At 36.5% G+C, this 18,000-nt stretch overlaps 1 protein-coding gene across 3 annotated transcripts in view; it reads left to right on the forward strand.

Moving 5' to 3' along the window:
- The window catches only part of HDX (highly divergent homeobox), a 175,187-nt gene extending 157,718 nt beyond the window's left edge, over nucleotides 1-17,469 (forward strand). For 2 of the 3 annotated variants that reach the window (XM_080652345.1, XM_080652346.1), the window contains exon 9: nucleotides 14,419-17,463. In XM_080652345.1, coding sequence (XP_080508471.1) covers nucleotides 14,419-14,544 — 126 coding nt within the window. In that variant the 3' untranslated portion in view covers nucleotides 14,545-17,463. Of the gene's footprint in view, nucleotides 1-14,418 lie in introns of all 3 variants that reach the window. The other variant, XM_080652344.1, reaches the window with a different exon arrangement.
- The last annotated feature ends 531 nt before the right edge of the window (nucleotides 17,470-18,000 follow it).

The raw sequence follows: 18,000 nt of genomic DNA on the forward strand, positions 1-18,000 counted from the left end.
TCTACAGGCCAGAAGGGAATGGCATATAGTATACAAGGTAAGAAAAAGAAAGAATCTGAAAACAAGATAACTATACCCAGCAAGGTTATCATTCAAAATAGGTGGTGAAATAAAGAGCTTCCCAGAACAAAACAAAACAAAAAACAAAAACAAAAACAAACAAAAAAAAGGGTAAAGAAATTTACCACCAACCAGTTTTACAAGAAACATTAAAGAGGCTGCTGAAATAATAAGAAATATGTATATCTAGAGAAAAGCATGGCTTAATTAAAATGGCAATTAATAAGGAAATATCAATAATAACCTTAAATGTAAATGGATTAAAGGCTCCAATCAAAAGACATAGGGCAGCTGAAAGAATAAGAACACATGACCCAAATAAATCCTGTCTACAAGAGACCCACCTCAGATCAAAAGACTCACATAAGATGAGAGTGAAGTGATGGAAAAAAATTTTCCAGGCAAATCGAAATGAAAATTTAAAAAAAGCCGAGGTACAATCACTCATATCAGAAAAAATAGACTTCAAAATGAAGGTCATAACAAGAGACAGTAAAGATCCTATATAATAAAGAGGGAATATGCAAATTGACTGTCACTCTGCCACAAAGATGGCGGCGCCCACAGTGGAGGCGGATTTTGGAGGTTTCTGTAATACAGGATGGTTGCCCCCACAGTGGAGACAGGGTTTCCATAACACAAGATGGCTGCACCCACTGCAAAGGCCGAGTTCCCATATTGAGCCTTAATGAGCAATCAGCAGGGACCTGAGGCTGTGCCTCCCCCAACCCCCACCCCCCGTAGGGCTTGACAGGGTACCTCAGGCCACTCCCCCTGTCATGGTGCCAAGCTGGGGGACCTCAGGCCACACACCCCACCTGGCAGGGCTTGACAGGGGACCTCAGGCCTTGCCCCCCTGCCCTGATGCCAGCCCAGGGGACCTCAGGCCACCCCCTCCACCTGGTGGGGCTTGACAGGGGACCTCAAGGTGCACCCCCCCACCCTGGCACTGGGCCAGGGGACCTGAGGCCACTATCCCACCCAGGCACTGGTTCAGGGGACCTGAGGCCGCCCCCCCCACCCGGTGGGGCTTGACAGGGGATCTCAGACCATGCCCATGGCCTGGTGGGACTTGATGGGGAATCTCTGGCCATGTCTCCCACCTGGCAGGGCTTGACGGGGGACCTCAAGGTGTGTCCCCTGCCCTGGTCTGGGCTGGGGGACCTCAGGTCGCACTCCCCGCCCTGGCGCCAGGCCAGGGAACCTCAGGCCATGCCTCCTGCCCCTGCACTGGGCCAGGGGACCTGAGGCTGCTACCCCTCCCAGCGGGGCTTGACAAGGGAGGGACCGGCTGGGTCTGGATCTAGCCCAATGGGAGTGGGGTCGGCCAGGTCTGGTCTTGCATGATTTTGAGGCGCACGTGGGTGGATGGGGACTTGACTCTGGGTCCTGTGGTGCTCCCCAGACTCTAACAAGAGGAAGATTTTCATATATATTTTACTAATTTTCTTTCATCTCTGACACTTCTATTACAGAGAAAGGGCAAATAGAAATATTAAAATATTTCCTCTAATTAATCCCCTTTTGATGTGCACGAATTTCATGCACCGGGCCACTAGTCATTATATAATACTAAAGGGATTGATCAGACAAGAGGATACAATTCTGGTAAACATATATGCACCCAGTATAAGAACACTTAATATACTTATAAAAAACACTTCTGGAGCTCTTTAATGAAAAGATTGACAACAATGCAGTCATAGCAGGGGATTTTAAAACCACACTGACTTCACTAGATAGCTCTTCCAGAAAAGAGTCAAGAAGGGGGAAACTGTGACTCTAAATGATTCACTAGGTCTGATGGATTTAATTGACATTTACAGAGCATTTCAACCCATAGCTGCAGAATATACATTCTTCTCAGTGCATATGGGACATTTCAAAGATAGACCACATGATAGGACACAAAACAAACCTCTACAATTTCAAGAAGAATGAACTCATATCATGCATCTTCTCAGATCAAAATGACATGAAACTAGAAATCAACTACAGTAAAAACACTCAAAACATGCAAACACATGGAGGCTAAATAGAATGTTATTAAAACAATGTATGGGTTATGAAAAAGACCAAGGAAGAAATACATAAACTTCATGGAAACAAGTGAAACTGAACACACAACAACCCCAAATCTATGAGAAAGAACAAAAGCAGTCCTAACTGGGAAGTTCATAGCACTACAGGCTTACCTCAAAAAACAAGAACAATTTCTAACCCTACAACTTAAAGAATTAGATAGCAAACAATAAAGGAAGTCCAGAATAATTACAAGGAAGGAAATAATAAATATCAGAGTGGAAATATATGACATAGGGACTAAAAACTATACACCAGATCAATGAAACCAAGAGCTTGTTCCTCAAAAAGATAAATAACATTGATGAACTGTTAGCCAGACTCATCAAGAAACAAAGAGGTGAAGTAACAACTGACATGGCAGAAATACAAAGAACTACAAGAAAATATTAAAAACAGCTTTATGCCAATAAGCTGGAAAACCTGGAAGAAACTGACAAATTCCTATAAAAATACAGTTTTTGAAAACTGAATTAGAAAAAAATCAGAATTGCTTTTTTAGTCTCTCTTTCTGTAAGTTCATTATTGGTGTATAGAAATGCCATAGATTTCTTGGCCTTAATTTTGTATCCTGCTACATTGCCGAATTCATTTATTAAGTCTAGTAATTTTTTGATGGAGTCTTTAGGGTTTTCTATGTACAGTATCATGTCATCTGCGAATAAGGACAGTTTTACTTCTTCTTTTCCAATTTGGATGCCTTTTATTTCTTCTTCTTGTCTGATTGCAAGGGCTAATACTTCCAGCACTATATTGAACAGGAGTGGTGAGAGTGGGATGTCTGCTTACACCACTCTTACTCAACATATTACTGGAAGTGCTAGCCACAGTAATCTGACAAGTACAAAACATAAAAGACAATCAAAAAAATGGTGGCGGAATAGATAGACATGTCCTGAGTCTTGTCCCAGAGCAGATAGAAAGAACAGCTGAGAGTCACACATGGAGTGTTTATTGGTGAGTTGAAGGACATCTATACTCCAGGAGATGGTGGGGGACTGCTGGATGGGGCTCCTCTGACCTGGCAGCCAACATTGCTGCTGGGTTCCCTCCCCGAGCAACCGGCTCAGACGCAGAGGCCACGCCATCTTGAAGGGGAAAGTGGATGTTATTGGAAGCCTGAAAATCTACAACTATGGCACCCACTGAACAGCTGTGAAGCCCAGAACACTGGTCCCCAATTGACACAAACACACAGATTCAGAGGAGCTCTACAGTTCCCCATGGAAAGGTCAGATTTCGCCTGGGATAAGGAGACAGAGAACTACATAACCAGACACCCGGAGGAGAGAGACCATGGGGAGACAGAGAAACAGCCCGCATATGAAAGAAAAGCAGGCATCACCAAAAAAGGAAGTAAATGAAATGGAGGCAAGCAACCTGTCAGAGAAAGAATTCAGAGAAATGGTCATAAAGAATGGAAGACAAATTTGACAATATGAGTAAGAACCAAGAGGAAAAGAAGAAGCAAGAAGAAATGAAAAATGACATTGCTGCTGTAAAGAACTCAATAGAAAGCATCAAGAGTAGACTACAAGAAGCAGAGGACCACATCAGTGAGCTAGAATATAAGGTAAGAAAAAATACCCCAATAGAGCATCTTCTAAAATATATATATATATATATATATATATATATATATATATATATATATATATATATATATATATATATATAAAGCAGGAGGAGAGCCTAAGGGAACTTTGGGACAACATGAAAAAAAAACAACATCTGCATAATAGGGGTTACAGAAGGAGAGGAAACTGGGCAAAGAATAGAAAACCTTTTTGAAGAAATAATGACAGAAAACTTCCCAGATATAGGGAAGAAAAAAACCACACAAATCCAAGAAGCTCTCAGAGTCCCAAGCAAAATGAACACCAAAAGAACGATGCCAAGGAACATTATAATTAAATTGGCAAACACCAATGACAAAGTAAGAATCTTAAAAGTGACCAGAGAGAGACAGAAAGTTACCTACAAAGGAACCCCCATCAGACTAGTGACTGAATTCTCCACAGAAATCCATCAGGACAAAAGGGAATGGAATTAAATATACAAAGTCATGCAAAAGATGGGTCTGAATCCAAGAATACTGTACCCAGCAAGGCTATCAATCAAAATTGAAGGTGAAATAAGGAGCTTCACAGACAAAAAAGGACTAAGGGAATTTATTACCACCAAACCAACAACGCAAGAAATGCTAAAGGGTCTGCTGTAAAAAAAAAAAAAAAAAAAAAAAAAAAGAAAAGAAATAGGAAGTGAAGAAGGAACACAGAGGTAAAGAATAAAAATGGCGACAAATAAGCACCTATCAATAATAACTTTAAATGTAAATGGATTAAATGCCCCAATAAAAAGACATAGGGCAACAGATTGGATAATAAAATATGACCCATATATATGCTGTCTACAAAAAACCCACCTCAGAAAAAAAAGACACACACAGACTGAGGATGAAAGAATGGAAAAAGGTTTTTCAGGCAAATAGAAATGAAAAAAAAAAACTGTGGTAGCAATATTTATATTTGACAAATTAGATCTCAAAGTGAAGGACATAACAAGAGATAAGGAAGGCCACTTCATAATACTAAAGGGAGCAGTCCAACAAGAAGAAATAACTCTGGTAAACATATACACACCCAACACAGGAGCACCCAATTTCATAAAAAAAACTCCTGGAGGATATCAAGGGAGAGATTGACAGCAATATAATCATAGTAGGATACTTTAATACCCCACTATCACCATTGGACAAATCCTCTAAACAAAAAATCAGCAAAGAAACATCAATCCTAAATGACTCACTAGACCAGATGGAATTAATTGACATCTTCAGAACATTTTACCCCAAAGCCACAGAATATGCATTCTTCTCAAGTGCACATGAGTCATTTTCAAAGATAGACCATATGTTGGGTCATAGGCAAAGTCTCTTCAAATTCAAGAAGACAGAAATCATATCAAGCATCTTCTCACATCACAGTGGCATAAAACTGGAAATCAACTACAATAACAACAATCGAAAAAAAATCAAACACATAGAGACTAAAAAGCATGCTATTAAACAATGACTGGGTTACCAGAGAGATCAAAGAAGAAATAAAAACATCATGGCAACAAATGACAATGAAAACACAACAATCAAAAACCTATGGGACACAGCGAAAGCAGTCTTGAAAGTGATGTTCATAGCTCTACAAGCCCACTGCAAAAAACAAGAAACAATGGTAATGAATTACCTAACCCTACAACTCAAAGAGTTAGAAAGAGAGCAACAAGAAAAGCCCAGTGTAAGCAGAAGGAAGGAAATAATAAAGATCAGGGTGGAGATAAACAACATTGAGACCAAAAAAAAAAAAAAATACAAAGATCAACAAAACCAAGAGCTGGTTCTTTGAAAGGATAAAAAAAGAATGATGAACCTCTAGCCAGGCTCACCAGGAAGCAATGAGAGAGGACCCAAATAAACAAAATCTGAAATGAAAGAGGTGAAATAACAACAGACCCCACCGAAACACAAAGGATTGTTAAAAAATACTATGAACAACTCTATTCCAACAAACTGGACCACCTGGATGAAATGGACATATTCCTAGAAAAATATAACCTTCCAAAACTCAATCAGGAAGAATCTAAACAGCTCAATAGGCCAGTAACAATGGAAGAAATTGAAGCAATGATCAAAAAGATTCCAGCAAACAAAAGCCCAGGGCCAGATGGCTTCACAGGGGAGTTTTACCAAACATTCAAGGAAGAACTAAAACCTATCCTCCTCAGACTATTCCAAAAAATTCAAGAGGAATGAATACTTCAAAGTTCCTTCTGTGAAGCCAGCATCACTCTAATACCAAAACCAGATAAAGACAACACGATGAAAGAGAATTACAGGCCAATATCCCTCATGAACACAGATGCCAAAATCCTCAACAAAATTCTAGCAAAATTGGATCCAGCAGTACATCAGAAAGATCATACACCATGACCAAGTAAGATTTATACCAGGAATGCAAGGATGGTCCAATATCCACAAATTAATAAACGTTATACATCACATAAACAAATTTAGCGATAAAAATCATACTCATATCAATTGACATAGAAAAAGCATTTGACAAAATCCAACACCCTTTCTAGAAAAAACTCTCAACAAGGTGGGAATAGAAGGACCATACCTCAACATAATAAAAGCCATATATGATAAACCCACAGCTAACATCATACTCAATGGGCAAAAACTAAAACCATTTCCCCTAAGAACGGAAACAAGACAGGAATGCCCACTCTCTCCACTCCGGTTCGACATAGTACTGGAAGTATTAGCCATTGCAATTAGACAAGAAGAAGAAATAAAAGACATCCAAATTGGGAAAGAAGAAGTAAAGCTGTCCTCATTTGCAGATGACATGATATTGTACATAAAAACCCAAAAGACTCCATCAAAATACTAATAGACTTAGTAAATGAATTCAGCAATTTAGCAGGATACAAAATTAACGCCAAGAAATCTGTGACATTTCTATACACCAATAGTGAACTTACAGAGAGAGACTAAAAAAGTAATCCCATTTACCATTGCACCAAAAAAAATTAAGATACCTAGGAATAAACTTAACTAAGGAGGTAAAAGAGCCATACGCTGAAAACTACATGACACTGGAAAAAGTGATAGAGGAAGATGTCAATAGATGGAAGAACATACCATGTTCATGGATTGGTAGAATCAACATCATTAAAATGTCCATACTACCCAAAGCAATATATAGATTCAATGTACTCCCCATTAAAATGCCAATGGCATATTTCACAGACCTAGAAAGAACTCTCCAAAAATTCATCTGGAATAAAAAAAGACCCCGAATAGCCATAGCAATCCTAAGAAAGAAGAACAAAGTAGGTGGGATCTCAATACCAGATTTCAATCTGTATTACAAAGCCACTGTTCTCAAAACAGCCTGGTACTGGCACAAGAACAGACATATAGACCAATAGAATAGAATATGTAATCCAGATATCGACCCAAACCACTATGCTCAATTAATATTTGACAAAGGACGCATGAACATACAATGGAGTCAAGACAGTCTCTTCAATAAATGGTGTTGGGAAAATTGGACAGATACATGCAAAAAAATGAAACTAGACCACCAACTTACACCATACAAAAAAATAAACTCAAAATTGATAAAGGACTTAAACATAAGACAGGAAACCATAAAAATACTAGAGGACTCCACAGGCAGAGAAATCTCAGACATATGCTGAAGCAATTTCTTCACTGATACCACTCCTAGGGCAATGGAAGCTAAAGAGAAAATAAACAAATGGGACTACTTCAAAATAAAAAGCTTTTTCACAGAAAAAAAAATCAACAAATCAACAAGAAAGCCCACTGTATGGGAGAACATATTTGCAAATGTTATCACTGATAAAGGTTTAATCTCCAACATCTACAGGGAACTTATACTACTTAATAAAAGGAAGACAAATGATCCAATAAAAAAATGGGCAATGGACCTAAATAGAAACTTTTCGAAAGAAGACAGAAGGAAGGCCAAGAGACATAAGAAAACATACTCAAAGTCACTAATTATCCAAGAGATGCAAATCAAAACGAAATTGCGATACCATCTCACACCTGTCAGAATGGCAACCATCAACAAATCAACAAACGACAAGTGCTGGCGAGGATGCGGAGAAAAAGGTACCCTCATGCACTGCTGGTGGGAATGCAGACTGGTGCAGCCACTGTGGAGAACAGTATGAAGTTTCCTCAAACAACTAAAAATGGAACTCCCATTTGACCCAGTGATCCCACTTCTAGGAATATATCCCAAGAAACTAGAAACACCAATCAGAAAGGATATATGCATCCCTATGTTCATAGCAGCACAATTCACCATAGCTAAGATTTGGAAGCAGCTTAAATACCCATCAGCAGATGAGCGGATTAGAAAACTATTGTACATCTACACAATGGAATACTACACTGCTATAAAAAAGAAGGAATTCTTACCATTTGCAGCAGCATGGATGGACCTGGAGAGCATTATGTTAAGTGAAATAAGCCAGGCAATGAAAGAAAAATACCACATGATCTCACTCATTTATGGAGAATAAAGAACATTATAACCTGATGAATAAAAAGATAGATACAGAGGCAGTAAAGCACCGAACAGACTGTCAAATTACAGAGGGAAGGCTGGGGAGTGTTGGGGAGTGGGGGAAAGAGATCAACCGAAGGACTTGTATGCATGCATATAAGCACACCTATGGACATAAGACACTGAGGGAGTGGGATGAGGGCATGCGACAGGGGGTAGGGGAGGCTGGGGGAAGGTCAATGGGGGAAAAAGGAGATATATGTACTAATATATGTAATACTTTAAACAATAAAAAATATTTAAAAAAACATAAAAGTCATCCAAATTGAAAAGGAGGAAGGAAAACTCTCATTATTTGCAGATGGCATGATATTGTACTTAGAAAACCCTAAAGATGCCACCAAAAAACTATTAGAGTTAATAAAGAAATTTGGCAATGTAGTAGGATACAAAATTAACACCCAGAAATCAATGGCATTTTTATATGCAAAAATGAACTCTCTGAAAGAGAAGCTATTAAAAAAATTGTATTTAACCTTGCAACAACAACAAGAACAAATTAAGAAACTTATCAATAAACTTAACCAAGGAGGTAAAAGACCTGTATTTGGAAAACTACAGGACGTTGAAAAAAGAGATAGAGAAAGATATAAACCAGTGGAAGACTATACAGTGTTCATGAATTGGTAGAATTGACATTATTAGAATGTCCATACTACTCAAAGCAATGTATTGATGCAATGCAATCCCCATTAAAATACCAACGTCATATTTCAGAGATCTAGAACAAATACTCCAAAAATGTATATGGAACCAACAAAGGCTCCAAATAGTTGCAGCTATCTTGAGAAAGAAGGACAGTTTGAGGGATCATAATACCAGATATCAAGTTATGCTACAAAGCCACTTTATACAACACAGCCTGGTATTGGCACAAGAACAGGCACTTAGATCAATGTATCAGAACAGAGAACCCAAAAATTGACCCACACTATTATTCTCAATTAATATTTGACAAAGGAGGCAAGAGAATATAATGAAGTAGAGACAGTTTCTTCAATAAATGGTGTTGGGAAAATTGGACAGGTACATGCAAAAAAATGAAACTAGACCACCAACTTACACCATACACAATAATAAACTCAAAATGCATAAAATATTTAAGTGTAAGTCATGAAACTATAAAAATCCTTGAAAAAATCAATAGGCAGCAAAATCTCAGACATCTCTCAGAGCAATATGTTTGCTGATACATCTCCGAAGGCAAGGGAAACAAATGAATAAATATAAAATGGGCCTACATCAAAATAAAACCTTCTGCAGAGCAAAAGAAACCATCAACAAAATGAACAGGGAGCCCACTGTATGGGAGAACGTATTTGCCAATGATACATCTGATAAGGGTTTAATATCACAAATATATAACAAACTCCTAAAATTTAACAAAAGGAAGACAAACAATCCAATTAAAAAATGGACAAATGACTGCTCTAGCTGGTTTGCTCAGTGGATAGAGCATCAGCCTGCGGACTGAAGGGATTTGGGTTTGTTTCAGATCAAGAGTATGTACCTCAGTTGCATGCTCTAACCCTGTCCACAGGTCAGGGCCCATATGGGAGGCAACCAATTGATGTGTCCCTTTTGTATTGTTGTTTCTCTCTTTCTGTCTCTCCCCGTTCCTTCCACTCTCTCTAAAAATCAATGGTAACATATTCTCGGGGAAGGATTAACAAAAATCAAAAATTGGCATAGAACTTAAGTAGACACTTCTCCAAAGTGAACATACAAATGGCCAAGAAACATATGAAAAAATGCTCGAAGTCATTGGTCATCAGAGAGATGCAAATTAAAATGACAACGAGATATCACCTAATACCTGTCAGAATGGCTATCATCAACAAATCAACAAATGACAAATGATGGCCAGGATGTCAAGAAAAGGGAACTGTAATACACTGCTGATGGAAAAGCACATTGTTGCAGCCACTATAGAAAACAGTATGGAGTTGCCTCAAAAAATTAAATATGGAACTCCCATTTGACCTAGTCATCCCACTTCTAGGAATATATCCTGAGAAAACTGAAACTCCAATAAGAAAGGATGTATACACCTACCTTCATAGCAGCACAATAGCTAAGATCTGGAAACAGCCCAAGTGTCCATCAGTAGATGAGTGGATAAAAAGCAGTGGTACATTCACACATTGGAATACTACACATCTGTAAAAAAGAAAGAACTTACCATTTGCAACAGCATGGAGGGTCCTGGAGAGTGTTATGCTAAATTAAATAAGGCAGTCAGAGAAATACAAGTATCACATGATCTCACTCATATGTGGAATCTAATGAGCAAAATAAACTGATGAACAAAGTAGATCCAGAGACATAGAAGCATGGAGCAGACTGATGAACTCAGAGTGGGTGGGTGGGAAGAGATTAACCAAAGAATTTATATTCATATATGCAAAACCCTTGGACACAGACACTAGTGTGGGGAAGGCCTGGGGAGGTGGGGAGGATGGGCGTGCAGGCTGGAAGAGGGTCAAGAGGGGGAAATAGGTGATTTGTAATACTTTTGTCAATAAAGATAAATTTTTAAAAGAAAGAAAATAGGAAAAAAAATACTAAGTGATACCAAATTTATCTCTGAGTTGTATACTCCAATGTTGATTCCTTACCAGAAAGGTAACCATTGAATAAGAAGCAATCTCAGAGGTTTTTATTCAGTAAGGAACCTCAAAGGTACAAAAATTTATTCCTTATATACTAACAAGATTGCATGTACCATCCCAGAAATCTCCAGGGGAAGAGATTAGAGTCTTTGTATATCACAATTCATATATATATATATATATATATATATATATATATATATATATATATATTTCACTGAAGTACTGAAGCCACAAAATTTAAACTAAAAGAATTTACTAATGAGGTTCAAACCAGCATCTATATTATGTGTTCATTTTCATGAAATTTGCTCCACCCGTGCCACACACACAGACTTCCAAGGATAGTAATCTTCAGTTACTCCCTTAGCCAATTTTATTTAAGCCTGTTGCTTTATTGTGTGAGTTATGCATGTTCCATGGAATACTGAAAATTTGTTTGTTTTTTTAGGAACCTAAACTAAAGATGTTATAGAATAAGGTATTGATCTTGAATGTGGTCCTGTGGGTACTTTAATTTTAAATAACTGTAAAAAAAATTTAGCCCAACCATAGGAATAACTTGGAGTGTGGTCCTGGTCCCTAAAGTCATAGTATGGTTTTGAATTCAGAGTTATACAGCCAACTAAATAGCAGTTTCTATATCTCTTGTTATCTAGGAATAGCATACAGATTGCATTTTCTTTGTTAATTCTAACCTTATCCCCAGCTTGCTTCTTTCCCTAACCACTAACAAATAAGAAAAGTAACTTATTTACATTTTACATTTCTCCTTCTCTTATACTTTCTTCTGATAAAGACTACTGAATTAAGATATGGAAAAAATGTTGGCTGAGAAACAGAAAATGTTATACAAAAATTTTACTAAAAGTCATAGTTTATATAATAAGCACCCAAATAGAGACTACTAATTTTTGTAGTTGATATCAGGTATAATGGATTTTAAAATATGGTTTCAAATTACAGGAGACAATAATTGTACCCACTAAAGTTATTTGGGTGACTTCTTAAATTACTGATTTAAAACTATGAAATTCTTAGAGGTTTATTTCTAGAAGAAATTTGTTTCATTGATTTATCATTTAAAAAATTTTAAGTGTTTTTCCATCAGTCTTGATTTGGGTAAGCTAAGTGAAATTAGTGGTACAGGGAATTTTGCCCTAATGAAAGAGTCCAGGCTTATATGATACAGTCTGACTGAAATATTATACTACTCAAAAGCTTTTTTAAAATAAATGGATATTTTATGATAAAAATAATATTGCCAGCCCTATAGTGACATTAGTTACGGTCTTTCTTCCCCTGATAATTCACTATGTAAACTTAGGTCAATTACATTTCTTGAACTTCAATTTCTCTACTTTGCAAGTAAAATCAGAATGATTAATATCATGGAACTTGGCATTAACACCCTAGGTCCTAGAATAAGTGTTATAGAGATTGATGATATATTTGGGATATGTTTTAATCTTTTGGGAAGAGTGATCCTAGGTGAAAAAAACGTTAATTGTGTTAGTATCTAAGAAAAAGGCAGTTATAGCAATTGGTATACCCCAAAGATTTGTTCAGTGTGCCAGTGTTGCAACCTAGCAAGATACTGAAAAACATTTCTTGAAGTGGTTTTTATGCAGTAGTAGTGCTGTATATTGCCTCAAATATTAAAGTTTTTCTATTTCATACTATACTCATTTTGTCAGGCAACTATGTGAAATGCAATGACAAAGAAATAAATAATAGTGCTTCTTTAATTTTAAGGTCTGCCCACTAGAATTTGGAATGTCAAGTCTGCTCATCCACTTGACTTTTCAATACTCTAAGCACATGTTCAGTGAATGTTAATTGTAACACTTTGCCCTCTCTTATATAGCTCCTTCACAATTACAAATTGAATTAAATACAATGATATATTCTTCATAAACTATTATCAGCCAATGTCAGCAAAGGCTTTATTTTACCTGGACTGGGTTAGTGGTAAACAACGGTTATAGAAGAAAATGGCATGGTGTCCTATTACTGAAACATAACAACTTAAAAATCATGTAGTACTTTCAGGTGACTGCTTTGTAAATACTGTCAATTTCAGCAGGAAATTCAAGAACTCTTTTTAAAATTTTAGACAAAGAAGAATAAAGAGGGGGGAATACAGGAGAGAGGGAGGGAGGGAGGGAGGGAGGGACAGACAGAGAGAGAGAGAGAGAGAGATTTGTTGTTACACTTATTTATGCATTCATTGTTTGATTCTTGTATGTACTCTGACAGGGATCGAACCCACAAACATGTCATATCAGGACGATACTCTAACCAAGTGAGCTACCTGGCCAGGGCCAAGAAATATTTAATAATATAAAATACAACGTTTTTCAGACAGGAGTTAGTTTTTTCTTATGCTGCCTGACAAAAAGGAGAAAGTTTCTTATCTTGCCCTCTCTGCTATAAGATAAAAAGCATAGGATTTGTAGATCTCACTTCCTTTAATAAGGAGAGTAGGAGAATACTGTCTTATTTCAACTGTGGATTGCATATGTTCTCCAACATGCCCCATCTTTCTGTTCTTTAATTAGGTCATGGCAAGCTTGCATTTGTTTTGGTTCCTTTGGGCCTTCTTTACCACTACATCCAAAGCCCACATTACAAGTAATGCTGTCTAAAAATTTCTCAGATATGCTACATTATTTTTAGTATTGGGAGCAGCAAATCAGTCATTTTCTTCATAATTTCTTATGGTCAAGTGGGCATCAGCACTGTCAGCTATATAAAACTTGATTGATACTTTATTCCTCTAGTATGGATGCATGTTCTGCATCCCTAGTAGAAATAATTACACCATGGCAAAGCTTAGTTCATGGCTCTTGACTTATCCTAATTACTCTCAGTGGAGAAATGACCAGCCCTCTAAATACCTCATTACACAGCTAGATTCACTGGTTCAGCTGTGCCCTGGTGGGTGTTTGGTCATCTGTGGATATATGGGCATAGCCTAAGAAAAGAAAAGAAAATTTACTTAATCTTTTAAAAATGTTAAAGTTTAGTCTATAGTAAAAAAGCTGAATTTCTCAATGGTTAAGTTCTTTGTCCCACTGAAGTACAAAATAGGTTTTTGTGAAATGTGTTTTTCTCTAAAAGACAGCATAACTAGGCAGGGGTATTTTAATAAGGAATGTAATTTTAAAGCCCTTTAACAGTGATCAGTGAACACTCAAAACTCGTATGGAAATTACATATCTGAAACACTTCAAAGCACTTGATGCAGAATAGTTGTTCATCTCTCTCCTGGTTTTCCTTTTGTCTGAGATTCTACTTTACATAATCCACACTCTCAAGTACTAGTGTATTAAGAATTTATCTTTTAGGTAAGATATCATACAGAGTCCTGAAAGAGAATGCTCCTTTCTTTAAATCTATAAGAATAAATCAACATGAGAGAACTGCAACTATTAACATAAAATTGGGGGGAAATCTGTCCACATACTAATTCAAAATAATTGATTTTTCCGACTCAGGCTCTGCTGTCAGATTTACCTCCTGAATTAGAAGAGATGGATTTCAATCATACCTCACTGGAGCCTGATGATACCTCACTCAGTGTATCTTCTTTATCAGAAAAAAATGCCTCAGACTGTTTGTGATTTGAGGGGGGTGGTATATAATACAGCCTTTACGCTGCCTAACAGGTGTGCATTCCAAGATAATTGCATTCTGTTGCCCTGAAATTCTTCAACTGGAAAAACATATTGTTGAAACCAATATATTCTGTGAATAATGGATGAGATATAATGGCTACAGTACAAAAAATTGTTTGTGAAATTTAAAAGCATATTTTGAGAGTTTTTCCCAAATTGATAGAAATGTGGGAAAATATTTAACTTTGAAGAGCTTAGCTATGAAATGCATAATGTATAATTTTTGAATTTTTTGTTTGGTTTTATAGAAAAATCTTAGTTTTAATAATAGCTAAGGCCAGAGACACAAAAATAAAAGTATTTCAACATTGCTTTATCAAATTACTGAAGCTTGATTATTGTCTTTGTAGTCATTACATCTTCCTTCTTTCTCTCTCCTTTTACTAACATATACTTTTACTCAGGAAAGTGGACTGAAAATTGAAATGAAACTTTGAAAGTGATTTAACCTGTACAAGTCTTGGGATTTATTTTTCAAGCCCTGTGAGAATTTGACTTAAGTTAATGATTGAACATTGAAGTGATTACTAGTATATAATTGTAAATTGTTGGTATTCTTCCATTATCTAACCCAAACATTTTGGGGGGAGGGGGAAAGCACTATAGAAAAGTAATTCACCAACATGAAGTTAAATAAATTAAGTGTACAGAAACAAAATGTTGTAAAAGATTAGTCAATAGAAATTCTTCATCGCTGAAAATGAAAAATATTGATATGATTCACATTTTACTAGTAGAATTGAATAACTGAGTTACATAAAATGTTGCACAAATATTACAAGTTTATCATCATCTTCACAATATTTTTGACTTCTTAAATATTTTATGAGACACAAAGTCAAGGTAGGCCACTAAGATTATTATTTTTAAATATATTTTTATCGATTTCAGAGAGAGAGAGAGAGAATCATTGATTGGCTGCTTCATACATGCCCCCTACTGGGGATTGAGCCTGCAACCCGGAAATGTGCCCTGACCAGGAATTGAAACATGACCTCCTGGTTCATAGGTCTATGCTTAACCACTGAGCCATGCCGGCCAGGCAAGACTGTGTTTAATTTAGTCATTCAGCTTTGCCATAAAATTTACCTCATTTCCATGTGAGGCTTGTACAGAGCCATCAGCCAAGGAAAATATCAAAAAAGAGTTATACCACTTTGGTTGTAAATCCAGTCTCCTGGATTTCCTGGACCCTCTTCTATGAGCACACTACCCATTTGTTCTATTAGCAGGTACCAGATGGTAACACACTGTAGACAATTTGCAGACCTTTCATTCTGGGTACCAGATGACATCACCAGAGCCTATAAAAGGGAAAATGCCAGTTTCTCCCTAAGCACACAGTATCACATATTTGTGGGTTGACAGTGTGGAATCATGTGCATGGTTAAATTACTATCTACACATAAAAAATGTTAAAGAAGTAGCTTACATGACGCTTGGCCATCAAGTTTCTATATCAGATAATTTTATAATTTTAAGAACAATTTTGATCTTGGAGTTCACAGATACCAATTTATGAATACAGAAAGGTGGTAATGAATGTCTTTGACCTTGAAATGTCTCCTTACCACACACACAAATAAGTAAGGTTTATTGATAATCCTTCCTTTTGTCATCTATTGATTTAATTTAATGTTACTGCCATCTTACTATGGTTCTTTTGTTAGCAGAAATATATAAATGGTTAGGTATGCTCCTGTTTAGCTGACAGCCATATGGTTCATTGCAAACAATGTTTAGTACTCCTTGATGACAAGTCAAATTTTATTCAGAAAAAGAGTGCTGAGTAACAATTGAACATAAGATATTAGGATTACATTTATCTGTCTCACCAATTCTTCCATGAGATAAAGAGTCCCTACTATATACAGCAAATATATAAATCATTTCTTAATGTAGCATGAACAAATTCCAGACCTTTAAGCCTCTCCTAAGACCTCCTTCCTAGTCACTGAGTTTAATTTTAAACTCTAATTTTTTTCTGCTTCAATTTAAGTCCCTTCTTATTTGGTTCTTGTTACAAAGTAAGGAAAGATTATTGTTTCCTACATCTTTCAACTATATGGATTTTATTTGTCACATCTCAGCATTTAGTCACTAAATCAAATCTTATTTGACCTCCTGCTTTAAGGACATTGATTTCAATTCCTCAACAAGCCATAAACTTCAAAACAAATTATTTCTTATTACTTTTTCATGTATATTAATACAGTTTAGTTAATTATAAAGTTGAATAGATTTAAGGATTCTGTTAGGTGTGATTCCTAGAACCCTAGTCCACAATTTTGAGAGAAAGCATAGATGATTCCCTTGTCCCTATTTAAAGTTCCATTAAAAGAGAAACTGCATTTAGGGATCGTTTTGTTTTGGCATTTATACTTCAGCACCAGATTGATTTATTTTACCATCGCTGGAATTAAAACATTTCTAATATGAAATATGGCTATGCTAAAGCAGAAACCAAAGGAAATAGCTGTATCCAGAAGGAAAAATCATAACAGGCAAGGTGTATGCCAAGGTGTCAAGTATTAAAAAATCTATTATGAAGAAAATTTGTTTCTTACAGATTGGAATTGCTTTTGAGACATTTTAGTGGAGGAAAAAATATCAGTTCATGATTTCTTTTGTGAATATCTTCATGACTGAGAGGAGGAAAATACCCACTAGTGTTTCTTTTTATAGGACTGTGACTCAATAGTGAAACAGACCACGCTATCTGAACCATCTCTCACAAAAACAAATGTTAACATGAAAAGCCATTTTTTTTCTTTTACTTAACTTTGATGTTTGCTTTCAGTTTAGTATAGTCAACCAGTTTCTAAGCAGGAAATATGCATCTAAGAGCACTTACCTTCCAAAATATATATTAAAATATAAAACAAACAAAAAATGAAGATACCTTTCTCACCTCAGCCAAGCTAAAATTATTCACAAGAAAAACAGAACTGCAGTTACTCTGGTAAATAGGAACATTAACACATGCAAGGAAAACTTAAAAGAAAATTGGCCTTTTTATGGAACCTGGGAATGTTTTGTTGTAAGATCAGTTATAACAGCAGGACTTTTTTGTTGTTGTTAATCCTTACTCGAGGATATTTTTCCATTAATTTTTAGGGAGAATATAAGAGAGGATGAAAGACAGAAAGAAACATTGATGTGAGAGAAACACATTGATTGGTTGCCTCCTGCATAGAGCCCTGACCATGGCCCAGGCCAGGGAGGAGCCTGCAACCAAGGTATGTGCCCTTGACTTGATTCGAACCCGGGACCCTTTGGTCCACAAGCCAACACTATACCCACTGAGCCAAACCAGCTAGGGCAACAGTGAGAATTTTATACTACCATTGCAATCATGTGATAAGAAATGTTTATGATTGTTGGAAAATAATAGTCTGCAGC

The sequence above is a fragment of the Plecotus auritus genome, assembly GCF_963455305.1.
Source record: "Plecotus auritus genome assembly, chromosome: X".
Classification (NCBI taxonomy): Eukaryota; Metazoa; Chordata; class Mammalia; order Chiroptera; family Vespertilionidae; genus Plecotus; species Plecotus auritus.